The following is a 17,115-nucleotide window of genomic DNA, read 5'->3' as shown; positions in this document are numbered from 1 at the left end:
AACAAACAAACAAAAACACCCCAGCAATTCCCCTTAGCTAACAGAGCTTACAGCAAAGGACATTGTTTGGCATTTAGCTCATCTATACTGCTTAAACAAAGAAAGTAGTGGTGGTATTGCCTCTGCATGATAAAATGCAGGTGTCTATGAAATCACTCCCCTTCTCCCGCCACTCATTATGCCTCACTGGCACACACATACTCTCCCCTCCTCTTTACATCTTTCCAGACCTCACCTGGTTGATAACATAAATGCCATAATCCAGCTGCTGGCGCTGTAGGACTGGGTGCAAGTAATACAGCCAATATTTGAGATGCTCCTGCCGGTTGCGGAATGGAATAATGATGGCCACCTTGTGAGGAGAGATGCAGTCCTTGGGGGTGTAACGGCCACCCACCTTTACCTCTGGGTTCCTCTTTGCCAAAATCTCCAGATCCACAGGAATGTTAAATTCAATCAGCATGGGGCCAACTAGAGAGGTGGAAGGAAGGAAAAGTTAATAGGTCACTCTATTCTGCAAACTACATCGGATGACCAAGACCCAGCTAGAGGAGACATCTCCTTCTGGGGGGCAGTATAGTCATGGAAAGGGTGCCCATGCCCAGCAATAGGTACCACAGCCAAAACTAGGGTGACCAATCATCTCAGGAAACCCCTTAGTGCTGAAAGGTCTATGTTCCAGGAACACCCCCCAACCTCAGTGCTGGGCAAACCTCAGATGATGGGTTACCCTATGAAGCACTTCAAACTCCACTGAAAAATGGAAATAATTCTTGCTCAGACTTCCTGACAGGCCATTGTAAGGATGAGTGATCATAGAAGAGACAGTACTTTCTCTGCTGGGTGAAGTGGCACCTGCCTATAATCCCATCTACTCAGGAGGCTGAGACAGGAGGATAGCAAGTTCAAGTCCGACATGGGGAACTTAGACCCTGTCTCAAAATAAAAAATAAAAAGGACTGGGGATGTAATTCAGTGGTAGAGCATGCCTGGGTTCAGTACCCAGTACTTTCTCAAAAATCCTAAGGTTGAGACCTAACTCTGTCACTAGCCAGCGGGGTAGTCTTGTATAGAGAACTGACATGGCTCTCTGAACTTACTCTAAATGGGGAAAGGTAGAGGTGTGTGTGTGTGTGTGTGTGTGTATGTGTGTGTGTGTGTATGTGTGTAGGTCAGTGTGAAGGACACCAGCTCTAGAGCAGAAGGTACTGGGGAGTAAAAGGGACTGAATGCAGAGATGAACCAAACTCCATGGGGAGAATGAGAGACAATAAGACCCCAACGGGGACTGAGGGAAAAGAAAAGAAACAGCTGGAAAGAACATCAACAAATGCTTAGTAACAGTAGGAGGTAAAGTCACCAAGGGGATGAAGAAGGGAAGAAAAACCAGAGATGGCTCAAAATTTCTGGCCTGGAAGAACATGGGTCCAGATCAGATCACCAAGAGATCTCTCAGCTCAGAAGAAACAATGATGAGCTGTGGATGGGAGATTCTGAGACAGTGGTAGGTTAGGAATAGAGGCAAAGGAAAAGTCAAGGTCTAGATACAGGGCATGTGGCACACACAGGGAATCAGGGACATAGCCAAGACTTAGACCCAGGCTCACAGTACTCACTGTCCTTCAGACTTCCTCAAATGGGTTCCAGGAAACATGCTCAGTGGGAAAACATGCACCTGGTCAAATTGGGTTGGGAACCCTGCTTCTGGAAAAGCATGACACACACCCAGGGCTCTGAGGAACTGTGCAGTCAAGAAATTCCTTTCACTTTATTAACCCATTATTTCCCAAACTTACTTGATCATGGAACCATTTTGTCAGGAAACACATTTTGGGAACTATTACTGTAGTGTAACCAGCTTTACCTGTGAAGCAAACGAGGCACTAGAACAAAGCAAGAAGCCTACAGAACAGAGGTGGGAATGCTAACCACAAACTAAGATCAAAGTCACCTGAAAAGTACTGGTGAAAACCAACCACCCCTCCCCAGGCCAGTGTCCTTAGTCTGCCCCGTTTCAATAACCTATGGCTACCCATGCAGCCCTTGTGCCCAGGGAGCACTCATCTTCCTGAGAGAAGGAAGCTTTGAGCCCGCTCCTCCTGCCTGACAGCAGGTATAGCTCACCAGCAGCCACCTCCACTCTCTCTTCCCCAAGATACTCATCACACCTTCCCTCCTTCATCACTGACCCAGTTCCATCATCACAGAACCGATTGCTATTAGTTCAGTTTCTTCGAGAGACAGCTCTGATCATATCGCCTTCCCAGTAAAAGACTCCAATGGCTCTAAGGCTATGTGGCCTTGTACAAGATAAGGCCAAACCCCTTAGCTAGGCAACAAAGCCCTCAGTTCTGTCTGCCTCCCTCTCTACTCCTATAAATAGGTTGATGTCCATACCTTTCCCTTTGCCAGAGAAGCCCCTCCCTCTATCCTTGAACAGGTACACTTTTGCATTCAGAGACAGGTCTCAATCAGGCTTCATCTCTCTTCATTGCCACAGAGCCAAGGCGGCAGAACTCCTGAGGTAGGTCTGCTCCCCAAACTCCCAAAGCCTTGCTACCTCCCTGGCCATGATCTCCCTCCTGGACCCCAGGGGCCTTACAGATCAGTTCCTCTCACAAGACTGCTGCTAGCTCCCAGGATGCCCTCAGGTGAGCAGGCACTATGCTCTGGATCTAAGTCAGTGGTCATCCTGGACCAGTTTTTCCTAAAGCTATCATCAGAATCTCCTGAGGCAATTGATACAAATACAGAATATAAAGCCCCTCCCCAGAGAATTCAACTTAACAGATCTTGGGAAGGACCTAGGTGGATAATTAACAAGCAGCCCATTTCTTACTGGGAAAGCTAGGCAACAAGAAGCTGGATGGCTCATCTTCACAAGTCTTGGGACTTTCAGGCAAAAGGGATTTCCTCCACTTCTACCCTTCCCCACAAGATCTGCCAGGCCTGGGCTGCTCAACTCCCCAACCCTGTGCAAAGACCTTGAGAGGCCCTGTGACACAATGAACTCATGAAAAACACGAAAAGAACATCATTGGGTTTTTCTCACTTCATAGGGCCCCACAACATCTGCAACTCACCCAAATACTAAACAACCCCATTTTCTGGGAACTCAAGAAGCATCTGGACTGTCACCCTACCAACTTGTTCACACCTTCTGAAACTAACCTAGAAGGCAGGAATTCACATGTGGCCTGCCCAACCTCCCCAGAGTCAACACCTGCAGGCCAGAAAGTGTCCTAATGTTGCTCCCTGTAGGGAGTGCAGAAAGGTGGACCTAAGGTAAAGAGCCCCAGAAATGAGAAAAGGTGCCTGGTCCCTGTCCAGCTCCACCAGTGCCTTTCTGGATGATGCTTGGATAAATACCATCCACACTCAGAATACTAGTTTTCTCATTTGTAAACTGCAGAGTTTGGACTGGATGAACTTTTAAGGTCACACAAAGCCCCAATATGTCCAGATACTTGATAAACCAGAAGGAGAAAGGGTCTCAATCCAAGATCTTCTGAAATCTTTGTTTTCACCTTCTCTTCCCCAAAGAAGGCATAAATCACAGGAAGAAATGATGGGAGAGATAGAAAAAAGCCTGATCACTAAGTGTCACACTCACCCACATTCCTTCCTACCTTACCACCCATGCTTTCTCAATCTCTTTCCGTGATGACTGTCTTTGCCACCTTCTCTTCTTATTCTCCTTAAACACTGTCCCTTCTCACCCACCCAGATCTCTCTGCTTTAAGCATGTGACAGTTCCCAAGCCTGTCTCCATCCCACATTTTTCTCCTAACCCCACAGCCAAGAGGACATGACCACGGACATGCCATGAATACCTTAAACTCAATTTGCCCCAAATAAACTCTTATTCAAGACCACCCATCAGCATCTGAGGCCTCAATAGCTGGATTCTCCTCCAGAGTTCCCTCAGCAACTGACACTGCTGCTCACCAGCACAGGAGCTGATACCTGCTACCTGGGTGGTCCATTCCCCTTCCTCTTTCTCTAAGCCTAGACTTGGACCTGTGTATGCATGTACTCTGACTCTGTCTCTCTGTCTCTGTCTCTATCTCTCTCTCTCACACACACACATGCACACGCACACACACAGGTATAGAGCACATCTCTCTCTCTTCTCTCTCTCTCTCTCTCTCTGCTCTTTGGCTGCCATGAACTCAGTCACTTTCCTCCACCTTGCTCTTCCACCACAGTGTTCTGCCTCACCTTGAGCTGAGAGCAATGGAGTCAGTCAACCATGAACTGAACCTCTGAAAACAAAATTTTTCCTCCCCTTAAAAAAAAAAAAGGCATATATAGCATGCTGACAAACCATGTGAGCCTCTCAAGTACAAAACCAGAATCTTTATTTTGAAATGTTTGTTTTAACGTGAACTCTTCCTGTGATGTGTCAAGACCACTTTTGATTTGTTTCAATCAATACTTTCAGGGTACCATCTGAGTACCTAGTATATCAGCCCAAGAGGACTGGGTTGAGGGAGGAATGATGGATAAGGCAGTTTCTACCTCCCAGGAGCTCCCTGCTGAGCATGTAACAAAACCTATATGAAAATTACGCTGGCTCACAGCTGGCCAAGGAACTTGGTCTTCCAATGGCTCTGCATAGAGCTTTATCACTGACTAGTCTCTCCCACTCCCCTCCGCACCCCTTTCACAACCCCCATCATGTCTCCCACAAACTAAGAGTACCTGACCCCCAATCCTGCCCTCCTTGCCCAATCTGGCAATTCTTTTCCCACCTCCTCTCTCTGAAGCCTCTACAACTCTGGGAATTCTGCAGCTCACACTGCTAAGACTGAAGAGCTCACAGAAGCAACACATCTGGAGTTGAAGGCCTTCTTGGGTCCAGTGCCAGGCAGGAGGCCTCCCTGAGTAACCTGCACACCTCCTGCCATTCTGCAGGGGTTGCTCTCTGCCATACACCTGGCTCAAGTCCAGTGAGAAAACCCAGGGAGCTCAGACTCCAGGAGGAAGACAATCAACATAGTTCAGAATCATGTAGACCTATCAGGTCTCAGAACCACTGCCTAGGGCTGCAGGGGGAGGTTACAGGAAGAGGCAGAAAACTGAGGGTTTCGAGATAGTCCTCAGGTCAGGCCAAGGTGCCCTTGCTGTGCGGCGCATGGTGTGTGCTACCACAGGCCCTCAGCCCTGCTGGGCTGGCTTGTGTGTTTTCTTGGCTCAAGGAGCTGGGAAGCAGGGTTACGTAAGCAGATGAGCAGATGTGAGCTGTCCTTGGCTCCCCCAGCTCCAGCCCCGCCACGTGGGCCTCTCGGCTGGGAGTCTAGGTCACGGCCTTGCGTGTAAGTCACTCAATAACTTCAATGTGTGAGCTCAACTCAGACAAATTCCACTATTCCCTTGCCCAGCATGGCAAACCCAAACACACACATGCCCCTCTATCAAAAGCCATGCTAATCTAAGCCAAGCCCAGCACAGATTCCTGTCTTGCTTTCATGCTGGCTAAGCCACTAGTTCAATCCTCTAGCCTCAGCAAAACAGGCTGGAACATATAGTTTCTGCTTTCTAACTGATGGGCCATGAGTAGTTCAGGATACAATCCTTGGCCTGAAGCTGGGTTGTGACATGTTTCACTAGCCTGAGAGGAAATGGTAAAAGTAAAGACCATTCAGGTTTTCATCAAGCTAACATAATCAACATATAATGCCCTTTCTTTCAAGATCAAATGCTTCTTACTTTTTACATGCTAAAGCATGGCATATTTTGATGTTGGACTAATTTTATTGATTGATTGATTGATTGATTGTGGTACTAAGCACTGAACCTGGGGCCTCGCTCACGCTCAGCAGAAGTGTTCTACCATTGAACTATATCTCTAGTTCTTTTTATTTTCCTTTAGAGACAAGGTCTCACTAAGTTGCCCAGGCTGGTCTTGAACTTGTGATCTTCCTGACTCAGTCTCCTGAGTATCTGGGATTATAGGTATGCAATGCTATGCCCAGCTAGATTGATTTTAAAAAGAATTTTTTAAAAAATCCTCCTTGGCAGTCATGGGTCAGGTCCCTAAGTTTCTTTTGAAATTTTCCTGGGCAAGAAATTAAAACAGGGAGAGGGGATAGGAAGACAGAAATAGCAGAATGAATCAGACATAATTTTCCTATGTACATATAAGAATATAGCACAGTGAAACTCTACATCATGTACAACCACAAGACTGGGATCCTAATAGAATGTTATATTCCATGTATGTATAATATGTCAAAATACACTCTACTGTCAAATATATATATATCTAAAAAGAACAAATAAAATAAATAAACAATAAAAATAAATTTTAAAAAATAAAAACAAATTTGAGAAACCCTGGGGAACATATGGAACTACACAGTGCTTAGAATGTTATAGTTCTAAAAGCCGGGATGTCTTCCTAGGCCAGGTCTCAGATCTGACGATACCTTGTGTAGTCCTCCTTCAAACCATCTCCCCCAATTATACTGCTATTCCATAGGATCATAGGGGTGGGTCATTTCTCTCTGTACCAAATCCAAAAGGCAGGTGTGCATGGGAAGCTGACTTTCAGGCACTACCACTGAATTCCTGGCTTGAGAAAGATTCTCTTATAGTGGTCCTGTGAACTCATGGTGCCCTTCATAGGTTCTCAGACTAGAAACAAGAAGTACCATCTACATATGAGGCTCATCCCAAGCCTCTTCAGTTCTTTGAAGAGGCAGACAAGCTGTCTAGAGGTGTCCAAGGACTTTGATATCACTGAATCCAACAGCTGCCTAGCTTCAGTTTAAACCTCACTTCCCCTAAAAGTTTTCCCAGACCCCTGGAGTTTGGCTCTAACTCTTCATCCACACATCCTTGGGTGCTTACAGCATCACAGTCATTCAAACATGCATGCAATTAGAATTTACCACGTGCCATGTGCCAGGTGATGCCAGGCATGCAGTAGGGTAGGTTGAGTTAAGAAGAGGTCTTTGCCTTAGCGGCACAGGGAGACAAGCAAAGCAGACCATGATAAAGAGTGTGACAGTGATGAGAACAAGCTCAACTGGCACAAAAGAAGGGAAATCAACTCCAGGGCAAGGGAAGAGAGTTGAAACTTTGCAGAGAAGTAGCTGCCTCCACTGGGACCCTCATCTCCTCTTGGGGAGAATTCATCATACAGATTTGGGTCCACCTGTTGGTGAGTTCCCTTAGTGGTATGGACACAGAATACACTAAAATATTTAGCTGAGTGGATATACAATCATATTCTTCCTGATTCTCTGCCACTGATACAAGCAACTAAGAGTTTCAATAAGCTACAAGAAAATTTGATGGAAGAATATGGAATGGAGAGCCATCAGAAGGGACTCTCAATTTCCATGTCAACCATTTCTCATTGGGTTTTAAAGTTTAACTCACAAAGGCTTCAAAGATATTGGAAATGATTTACTTCTGAAATTGAATATTCAAGATAGTTCTTCATAAATTTGTATATATCTTTAAAATCAGACAGTATTTTATACTGTAACACAAGAATGGAAGAGGTGACCCCTCTTAGCCCCATTCCCAGTTAGAAAATATCTTATAATATAAAAATTCAAAACACAGAACTTGGTTATTTGAAAACAGGAATTATCTATTCCTACTGCTGACATGACAGGTCCTGGGCACACAAAGAACAGAAGTTCAACACCCACTGTTCTTTCTGCCAACTCACCACCAAAGCCACTTGTAGACCCTGGGGAAATGAATACTTTTTCAACAGGAAACAGAACACATCTGTGCTCTGAGAATCCTACATTTGAAGATATAGAGAAAAACAAAGCATTGCTCAAAAAATAAAGGAGGTTGCCAGAGGATTTCTACAGAGCTGGACCATGTGGCCAAGTGGGAAGTCATACCACAGTGGGTCAGTTGCTCTGTCCATCTCTGTGATCAGAAGCAGCTCTGCCACATGCCTGAAGCCATCCAACTTTTTAGTATTCTAATTTTTTTTTGGTAGTGCTGGGGATTGAACCCAGGGCCTTGTGCCTGCAAGGCAAGCACTCTACCAACTGAGCTATATCCCCAGCCCAGTATTCCAAAATATTGACCTGAAAGTGGCCTCACCAGCTATGAACCACCAGCCTCAGTTCAACTATCATTTCTCAAGCCTTATTGTTTCCCTTATTAAAGTCCTACCCAAACTTCTAAGGTCAAGCACTAGCCAGGTGTGGTGGCACACACCTGTAATCCCAGCAACTCAGGAGGCTGAGGCAGGAGGATTGAAAGTTCAAGGCCAGACTCAGCAACTAAACAACTTAGTGAGAATCTCTCTCTAAATTTAATAAATAAATAAATATATAATGTAGCTCCATGGTTAAGGACCCCTAGGTTCAATCTCCCATACCAAAGGCCAAGCAAGGTTTCCATCTATTGCAGTGGCCCTCAAACTATGGAATGCAAGAACTATCTGGGGAAGTATATGAAACATAGTCTGATTAGCCTGGAGTCCAGGAAGCTGCATTTAAATAAGCATTTAAACAAGTAATTCAAAATTACTCTGGGTGATTTTATTTATTTATTAACTTTTTGGTGCTGGAGATTGAACTTAGAGCTTGTGCATGCTAAGCACATGTTCTTCCCCTGCACTACATCCCCAGTTCCAGGACTCTAGGTAATTTTAATGAAAGTTCCTGGACTCTATTTTGAGAAATATTGGTTTACAGGTTTACTCATTAACCACCATCACCCTTCCAACCCAGTGAAGCTCTTTAAATAAGAGTTACCAAGAAAAACAACTTGGGGCTGGGGGTGTGGCTCAATGGTAGAACACGTAATCAGCATGTATGAGGCCCTGGGTTCAAACCTCAGTATCAGAAGAAAAAAAAAGAAGAAGAAAGAAAGAACAAGAAAAGAGAAAAGGAAAAAGAAGGAGGAGGAGGAGGAGGAGAAAAGAGAACTTACATTTCAGAACCACTGTGTACTTCCCCTCTCTGACAATATATATCATGTAATAGAACAAGTTTCACTTTGTGCTTTTGCAAAGCGTCAGATGTAATAACCATTTTGATTTCAATGATCTGAATGTCTACATTTTAATTTTTCCTCAGTTTTATCTAGGTTCCATTTCCTTTTTTTCTGATTTCAATTTATTTATATTGGTCCTCTTCATGGTATTTGTTTTTATAAGCCACCACAAAAATGTTTGTAAAGAGGTAAAGTAATTATCTTTCAAAGTTCAAGCCAAATGTCATCTCTTCTTCAAAACTTTCCCCAAACCCTTAGGGACCAATCAGTTCCTGCTCCACCGGCTTACCAACACCCTTGCAAGCCTGCATTAGAACCCTGCTGGGGTGAGACACCAGTCTACCTGCTTGCCCCCTCTGTTAGCCATCTCCTTGAGGGCTGGGGTTGTGTCTTATTTCCTTCTGTGCTTAGGATGGTTCCTGGCACAGCAGGATCAGCAAACACAGCGCTTGCTCAACTCAGAGTTACAAAGCTGAGTTAACAAAGCAGGGAGCCATCTTGGCTTTGATGTCTTAGAACCTGAGGTTTTTGTCCTAATTACACATCTGTGGCCAAGGCAGGAACAAAATGCTTATTTCTGGGCTCTGATGATTCCTTCTGTTTCCAGGCGTAGCACCTGATTCATCAGCCCAGGCACATCTCCACCTTCAGTTCTAAAGTTTCCTCCAGGCCTAGGTCTATAATTTGGGAGTTTGTGGCAATGGATGGTCTAACCTCCTAATGCAAACTGCATTTCCTTATCTAAGCCTCACACCGCAATGCCAAACAGGCCCTGCACCCAATGCCACTAGTTCCTCGAAGAAATCAACAAAAACAACTTGAAATCTGATGTCGGTCTAGAAATAATCAGAAAAGCCTTGGCTAGTCACTCAATCCGGTATGCTGTCACCAAAGGTACCAGGGCCTAAATCTAAGGATGTGAAGCCATGATCAGATTCCATCACCTTGAAGGGTCAGGATCTACCTCAATCCAGGCCTAAAGAATGCTGACAGACCAGAGTCAGAGGAGGCCCAGGGTTACAACATATGAAGGAAAGATAAAGCCAAGAGGTCCAATTCCTCAAAATACTCTCCGATTGGTAAAGAAGCTGTCCTTATCTTTCCTTTAATAATCCTAAAGTGTTCTGATGTTGGTAAATACATCCACATGGTAGAATGCAAATCATTGCACACATACCTCCACTGTCCTTACACTCTGCCAGTGGGATTCTTCCTCAGGATCCTTCTCAGTCTTAGGTCCAGGAAGTCAACTAATGGAAGGTGGCATAAAAGTGAATCTTATTTGACATGAGTGATCTAAACCCTTCTTTTTTTTTTTTTTTTTTTTTGCTGTACTGGGGATTGAACTCAGGTCCTTGTGCTTGTAAGGCAAGCACTCTACCAGCTGAGCTATCTCCCAAGCCCTAAACCCTTCTTAAGTGTATTTCTTGATCATAGCTCTAGAATTAAATGGAATAGGGGTAGCAAGGAAAGAGCATGGAGAAACCTATGGGAGAGTCCAGAACTAGGGGCAAGAAAATTCACTTTTGTCCTGGGGTGAGACAAGGAGGTTTCACCAGAAGTGAAACCACGGAGGTGCTAAGCCCTGGGAGCAAGGAACAGTGCCTGGAGGTTCTGAGTTTTTACAGTCCAATTAATAGACTCCCCACTGTTGGCCTCTGGGGGGAAAAGTTCCAGGAAAAATTTTGGTTTTGTTCGGTCCTGGTCCAAAGGCAGATTCCTCCTTATTCCCTTAGCTGGAATTTGTGGAAACTGTACACATGCCCATAGCTAAAGGTCTCAGGAAAAGGTTCCTAGAAACCCCATGTAAGTCCCAGGAAGATCCAACTGCATCTCTCTTCTCCAAGAACTACACCACATCCAGAAGAGAGGGTATGAGCTTCTCAGAAAAGATGAGATCCATATAGGCATCTGGTGTTTTATTTTTAGACCTTCACATCCAGGCTGGAGCCAATCACCCTGCCTCCCCTGAGCCCTCCCCTCATACTGAAGTAGGTCACTAGCAAGCAGCAAGGGCCTGACACTTGAGAACTCAAGAGTTATATGTACTTCAACCCCCTTCAGAGTCCCACACCTCATTGCCAAGTAAGGATGCTGGAGAGGATGCTATGCTCTGAGCTGCCTTAAGCCATTTGTTGGAAGAAATGCAGACATTTGTCACTATTTTTATTTTATTCATTTACTTATCTTGGGGTACTGAGGACTGAACCCAGGGGTGCTTAACACTGAGTCACACCCCTAGTTCTTTTTATTTTTCATTTTGAGATAGGGTCTTGTGAGGTGCTTAGGGCCTCCCTAAATTGCTGAGTTGGCCTTGAACTTGCAATCTTCCTGCCTCAGTCTCCCGAGCCACTGAGATTGCAGGCGTGCAATACCACACCCAGTCATTTGTCACTTTTTTTGAGCACTTGACCACTGAGCCATATCCCCAGCCCTATTTTGTATTTATTTAGAGACAATGTCTCACTGAGTTGCTTAGCACCTTGTTTTTGCTGATGATAGGAGAACTTATGATTCTCCTATCTTAACCTCCGGAGCCAATGGGATTACAGGCATGCGCCACTGCACCTGGCCACTTGTCACTCTTAATAGAAAGAATTCGACAGAGGCTAAGCTGTCATAAAGATGGACTGTTTGGGGCTGGGGAGCTAGTTCAGTTGGTAGAGTGCTTGCCTCACAAGCACAAGGTCCTGGGTTCAATCCCCAGCACCGCAAAAAAAAAAAAAAAAAAAAAAAAGATGGACTGTTTGCTAAGATATTCGCCAACTTTAGCTACATCAGTATACTTAAAATGTGGAGGAACAAAGGTTACTTACATAGTTACAGAAAAAGAAGAATACATTTGAGAGATTGAATGAAACAAAGGGAAAAAGGAAATCTTAGGGTCAAACAAAATACAGCATCAACAAAGTGAATAGATAAATAACAGATTCAAAAAAAGATAGCTGCAATATCAGAAAGGGATTGATATCCAGAATGTATAAGGAATTCCTGTGTATCATCAAGGAAAACAAGAACATCAGAGAAAAAACAAGCAAAGAATTATTATGAATAAGCCATTTACCAAAAAGAATTCCAAAGGCCATCAAGCACAGGTTGAGATACTAAAGCTCATTAGTAATTACAGAAGAGAGAGTTAAACAAAAGAGAGTTATCCCTGCATATCTATTAGTTTGTCAGTTGGCAGAAACAGGAAGTAGTTAACGCCAAGCCTTTGTGGAGACAGACTGCCATGCTCTGCTGGTGCAAGTGTAAACTGGCAACCATTCTAGAGCAGTATTCAGCACTCCCGAATCAACACAAGTATACACACACGTCCACAGAGGACATGTATAAGGATGTTCCTCAGGGCAATATTTGGGAAAGTGGTGCTGGAAGGTAGTCCAGGAGTTCCTCGTTAAAAGAAAGAGAAAAACTCGGATGGGTGAACACCATGGAGAATGACTCAACAGTTAGAATCTTCTAACACGTTAGATGCACAAGCAGTAACACAGACGGACCTTAAAAACAAAAGTGGACACCTGGCCCCCAGTTCTTAGTGTCTAAATACTATTCTCCACTGAAAAGAGTAGGGCTCACTGGAGGAGAGGCTAATGCCAGGAAAGGATAGCCTCCTGGAACATCTTCCTGTGCCTAAAAGAAGTTGCTCCAAAAATAACAGGATATGTCAAAAGGACATAGGAACCAACCTCAGGAGGGGATCCCGTTTGCCAAATACTGGGTAGTCTGAGCATGAGAATAAACAGTGACAGTTAAGGATTAAATCCTACTAAGTACAGTAAGAGTCTGCAGGTCTGTATTGATACATGAATTAACAAGGGAGAGGGAAAGCTCTTCTTTACATGAAGATGCCAACCAATAAGAGCAGAAGGAATAATGGAATTAGAAAATCACTAGCTACCATAATAATTGATTCAAGCATGAATCAAAAATAGATGCTAAAAACCAGTTGATGAAAATTTGAGGAATAACAGAATATTTACATAATTTCCAAGTGTGTAGCTGTAAGATAATGGCGTAAGGACAGATGCCAATATGATGAAATGATCAAAGTTCAGAATTCCAATAGGAAACAACTGACAGTGAGTATTTCCACATAGGATTAAGAAGAATTTGTCATCATTTCTGGGTATGCCTGTCAAGGGTACATAACCTAATCATGAGGAAACAGCAGACCTAAACTGAGGGACATTCCAAAAAATAAGTGGCCTGTATTTTTTAGTAATATCACTATCATGAAATACAAAGAAAGACTAGGAAATTGTTTCAGAGTAAGAGGCACCAAAAAAACATGATAACTGAATTATAACTTATGATCTTTGATTTTCTTTTACTACACAGAACATTATTGAGAGAACTGATAAAATCTTCAAGAAGTCTGCAGATAAAAGAAATGTGTCAATATTGATTTCCTCATTGGCAATTCTACTATGCTTACAGTTTTTTGTTTTTTTTGTTTTGTCTTGTTTTTTTTGGTGCTGGGGATCGAACCCAGGGCCTTGTGCTTACAAGGCAAGCACTCTACCGACTGAGCTATCTCCCCAGCCCCTGCTTACAGTTTTTAAAAGTCTTTTTTTAGAAAACACATTCTGAATATTTTGGGGGTTATAAGGATATGGTTCAGAATATATACAGAGAGAGAGAGAGAGAGAGAGAGAGAGAGAATATAAAAGAGTAAAATTTCAACATTTTGGGAATACAGAAGATATCCAGAAATTCTTTATGTTAGTCTAGCAACTTTTAATAAGTTTTACATTGTGTCAATGTTATGGTTTAGATCTTAAATGTCCCCCAAAAACTCATGTGTTGAAGGCTTGGACCCCAATGCAGCAGTGTTCAGCAGTAAAGTTTTGGGAGGTGATTGGATCAGAAGGGCTCTTACCTCATCAGTGGAGTCATCCACTGCTAAATTCATAGCTTAGTGAGCTACTGGGTGGTATTGAAACCTTTAGGAGGTGGAACCTAGTTGGAGAAAGTAGGTCCTTGGGGACATGTCCTTGAGGGTATATTTTGTACCCAGTCCCTTCCTTCCCACTACCTCTCTCTGTTTCTGCCATCATGAAGTGAGCAGCCCTGTCTGCCACACACTTTCTCCATCATGATGTTCTGCCTTATCACAAGCCCAGGAATAATGGAAACCAAGTAACTATGCACTAAAACCTCTGAAACTATAAGCTAAAATAGATCTTTCCTCCTTTAAGTTGATTTCTTTTAAGGTATTTTGTCTCAGCAATGGAAAACTAACACAATCAAGATGTTTAAATATTTAAAAAAAAAGAATTGGATGAAAAGTCAGAGTCAAAATGAGCTATAAAATAACATTTATATATGGTAAAAATACATGTGTACACACTGTATGATTCCATTTATATGACATCTTCAAAAAGAAAAAACAAGTCATACATGATGCCTATAATCCCAGCAACTTGGGAGGTTAAGGCAGGAGAATTTCAAGTTCAAGGCTAGCCACAGCAACTCAGCAAGGCTCTAAGCAACTTAGTGAGACTCTGTCTCAAAAATAAAAAAGGGCTGGGGATATGGCTCAGTGGTTAAGCACCCCTGGGTTCAATCACTGGTATCAAAAAAAAAAAAAAAAAAAAAAGACAAAACCATAGTCAAGAACAGATCAGTGGTCTCCTGGGGTTAAGGGTGAGAAAGAATGACTAACAAGAGAAAATTTGGGGGGGGGGACAGAAACCATTCTGTATGATTGTGATAGTATTTACAGAAATATAAACACATGTTCAAATTCGGAAGGGAGGGAGGGAGGGAAGGGAAGGAAAGGAAGAAAGAAAGAGAGAAAAGAAGAGAGTAACAGAGGATAGAGCCAGATGTGTCCTTTTGGGGATGTATAGGGAGGAGGGAGTCTTGACACCCAAGACCAAGGTCCCTGAGGCAGGTGTGCAATAATGTGGGACCAAATTTGTCAGCCATGACAGCCTGACAAGATATGACAGAAAGAACTCACTTCCATATTTTGGCTTCTAACTCATCAGCTGCCTGATTATACTGTGGTCTTGCAGGGCTGCCATAGTCAGAGAGAATTTAAGCCACTTGACAATAGTTCTACTTCCCAGGAAAGTGTACCATAGCATCCCAGCACAGGAATCTCCTGGGGAGCTGTATTACTAAGTCAGCTAGTCCTTGGATTCTGATTACTGTATTATTGATTTTGATTCTGAGCTGTGTTACAAGTCAGTTTGTTCTGGAACCCTGATGCAGGTTCTGGACCTGCAATGTTACTTACATCCTCTTCTGTCCATCTAGAACCAGATCTTAGAATGTAGAGAGCATAATACCCCTATGGGCCATCTGGGCAGTCAGCCAGTCATGCACTCCTGGCAATATCTCTCTGGTATCAGATCCATTTAAAATGCAGGCATCTCCAATTTCCTCCACTAAGGGGTGGGGATAATTATGTCTTCCTTTCAAGCGTTGAGATAACACATATACATACTTATCACTGTGTTTGGCTCTAATAGATGTTCAATGTTACTTTGCCTTCTCCCCTGACTTTGAAGCTTACAGATTATTATAGCTCTATGAACACAAAATTTCACATTTATGGCTAAAATTTCACATTTCAACTCTAATCCACTAGCATCAGTGATACACTTCGAAGAAGAGTCTGGCACCCCAAAGGGCTCCATGGGTATGAGAGAAAGTTTCTTGCAACAAACACATGAGGATAACAACTATTCAGTTTACCTTTATTGTGACGAAAAGAAACTCAAATGTTAAAGAACCAATTTAGAAGAAAATACAGGAGAAAAAAAAAAAAAGCATATGGTAGTAAAGAATTACTCAAGTGATATTTATCCCAGATTTCCAGATTGATTTAATATCTGGAAATCAATGTGTAATATATCATATGAATAGAATAAAAGACATAACTCCAAGTTCCCAGCATTGTAGATTCAACAAGATAGAGCCCTTCTGTGGCCTAGAGTAGGTCTGTCCATATGGGCCAGGTCACAGTCTAGTCACTGGCTCTCAGCTACTCCCTGTCCCTAAGCTGTGGTCACAGTTTCACACCTCTCCTTCCCCCTCTTGACTCTGCCCCTGAGGCAGGTGAAAAAACTGCATTTGGAAGAAATTTTACTGTGCAGCCTAAGGGACTAAAGGTGTGCTTTCTGTGCCCAAGGGAATGGATTAGGCATTGATCAAGAGATACGCAGAATGCTAATATTATCCTATGCCTCATCTATTCAATCCTCTTACTCTTCAAGGTAAAAAAAATTATCTCCCCAGTTTTACACAGGACAAAAATCTTGCCCTGAATCCCCAGGAACAATATGCTGACCAGAAGCTCTGACCTGATTCAATGAACCCAGAGTGCCCTGTTAAATTATAATTGAACTGTGAACTCAGTAGAAGAGAGGATAAATGAAATGAATATAAGATGAAGTGGCTGCTAGATCTGTAATTTTGCGGTCATTGTAACACTGACTCCACAATCATTCTATCACCTATGCAATTCAGCAGGTTCTATTAGTATGCAAAAGGAACCCATGTATGGGAGGGATTGGCTACAAGAAGAGAACTGACTTCATATTTGCAGACTCTGGACTATTAAATCAACTTATTTTTATCTAGCATAATTTAATTTAAAAGTCTGTCTTTATTTGGCCCTGTTTCTGGATCCCATAAACAAGGGATGTCAGATGGGAGTTCATCCACATGGGTTAAATGACCAGGCACCTAGGCTAGTCCATTAGTACCTAACATGGCTTCTATGGACAGCTACATGCAGTGTTTCCAACAACCAACCCACCAAAGTTTAGATCAATACCACTTTTAAGTCAGGTTTTAAAAGCCCATTCCACAAGTTTGGCTCCACATATAAAGAAAGAAGGAAAGTTCTTCCTTTGTGTAAATCAACTCTTGAAAAGTTATTTGGGACACTGAAAGAATCACAGTTAGGCTTCTTTCATGGACACTGAGTGACCTCCAATGGAACTACCCAGATTTATGTCTAAGAAGGTCACAGCATCCAGCTTAGGAAAAAAAATTTCCCCTCCCCCACTCCCACCCCACACACTCAGGTTGGAAGTGTTCAGGAGGCTCCTGATAGTTTCAACTCTCCTTCAGAATCCATATTCTTGGGCTGGGGAGATAGCTCAGTTGGTAGAGTGC

At 43.1% G+C, this 17,115-nt stretch overlaps 1 protein-coding gene across 1 annotated transcript in view; it reads right to left on the bottom strand.

The window, feature by feature from the left end:
* Positions 1–17,115, bottom strand: part of B4galt1 (beta-1,4-galactosyltransferase 1) — a 48,886-nt gene that overhangs the window by 19,535 nt on the left and 12,236 nt on the right. The window contains exon 2 of the mRNA XM_047524134.1: positions 236–471. Coding sequence (XP_047380090.1) covers positions 236–471 — 236 coding nt within the window. The remainder of the gene's footprint in view (positions 1–235; positions 472–17,115) is intronic.

The sequence above is a fragment of the Sciurus carolinensis genome, chromosome 14, assembly GCF_902686445.1.
Source record: "Sciurus carolinensis chromosome 14, mSciCar1.2, whole genome shotgun sequence".
NCBI lineage: Eukaryota > Metazoa > Chordata > Mammalia > Rodentia > Sciuridae > Sciurus > Sciurus carolinensis.
This window is presented reverse-complemented; position numbering and strand designations above follow the sequence as displayed.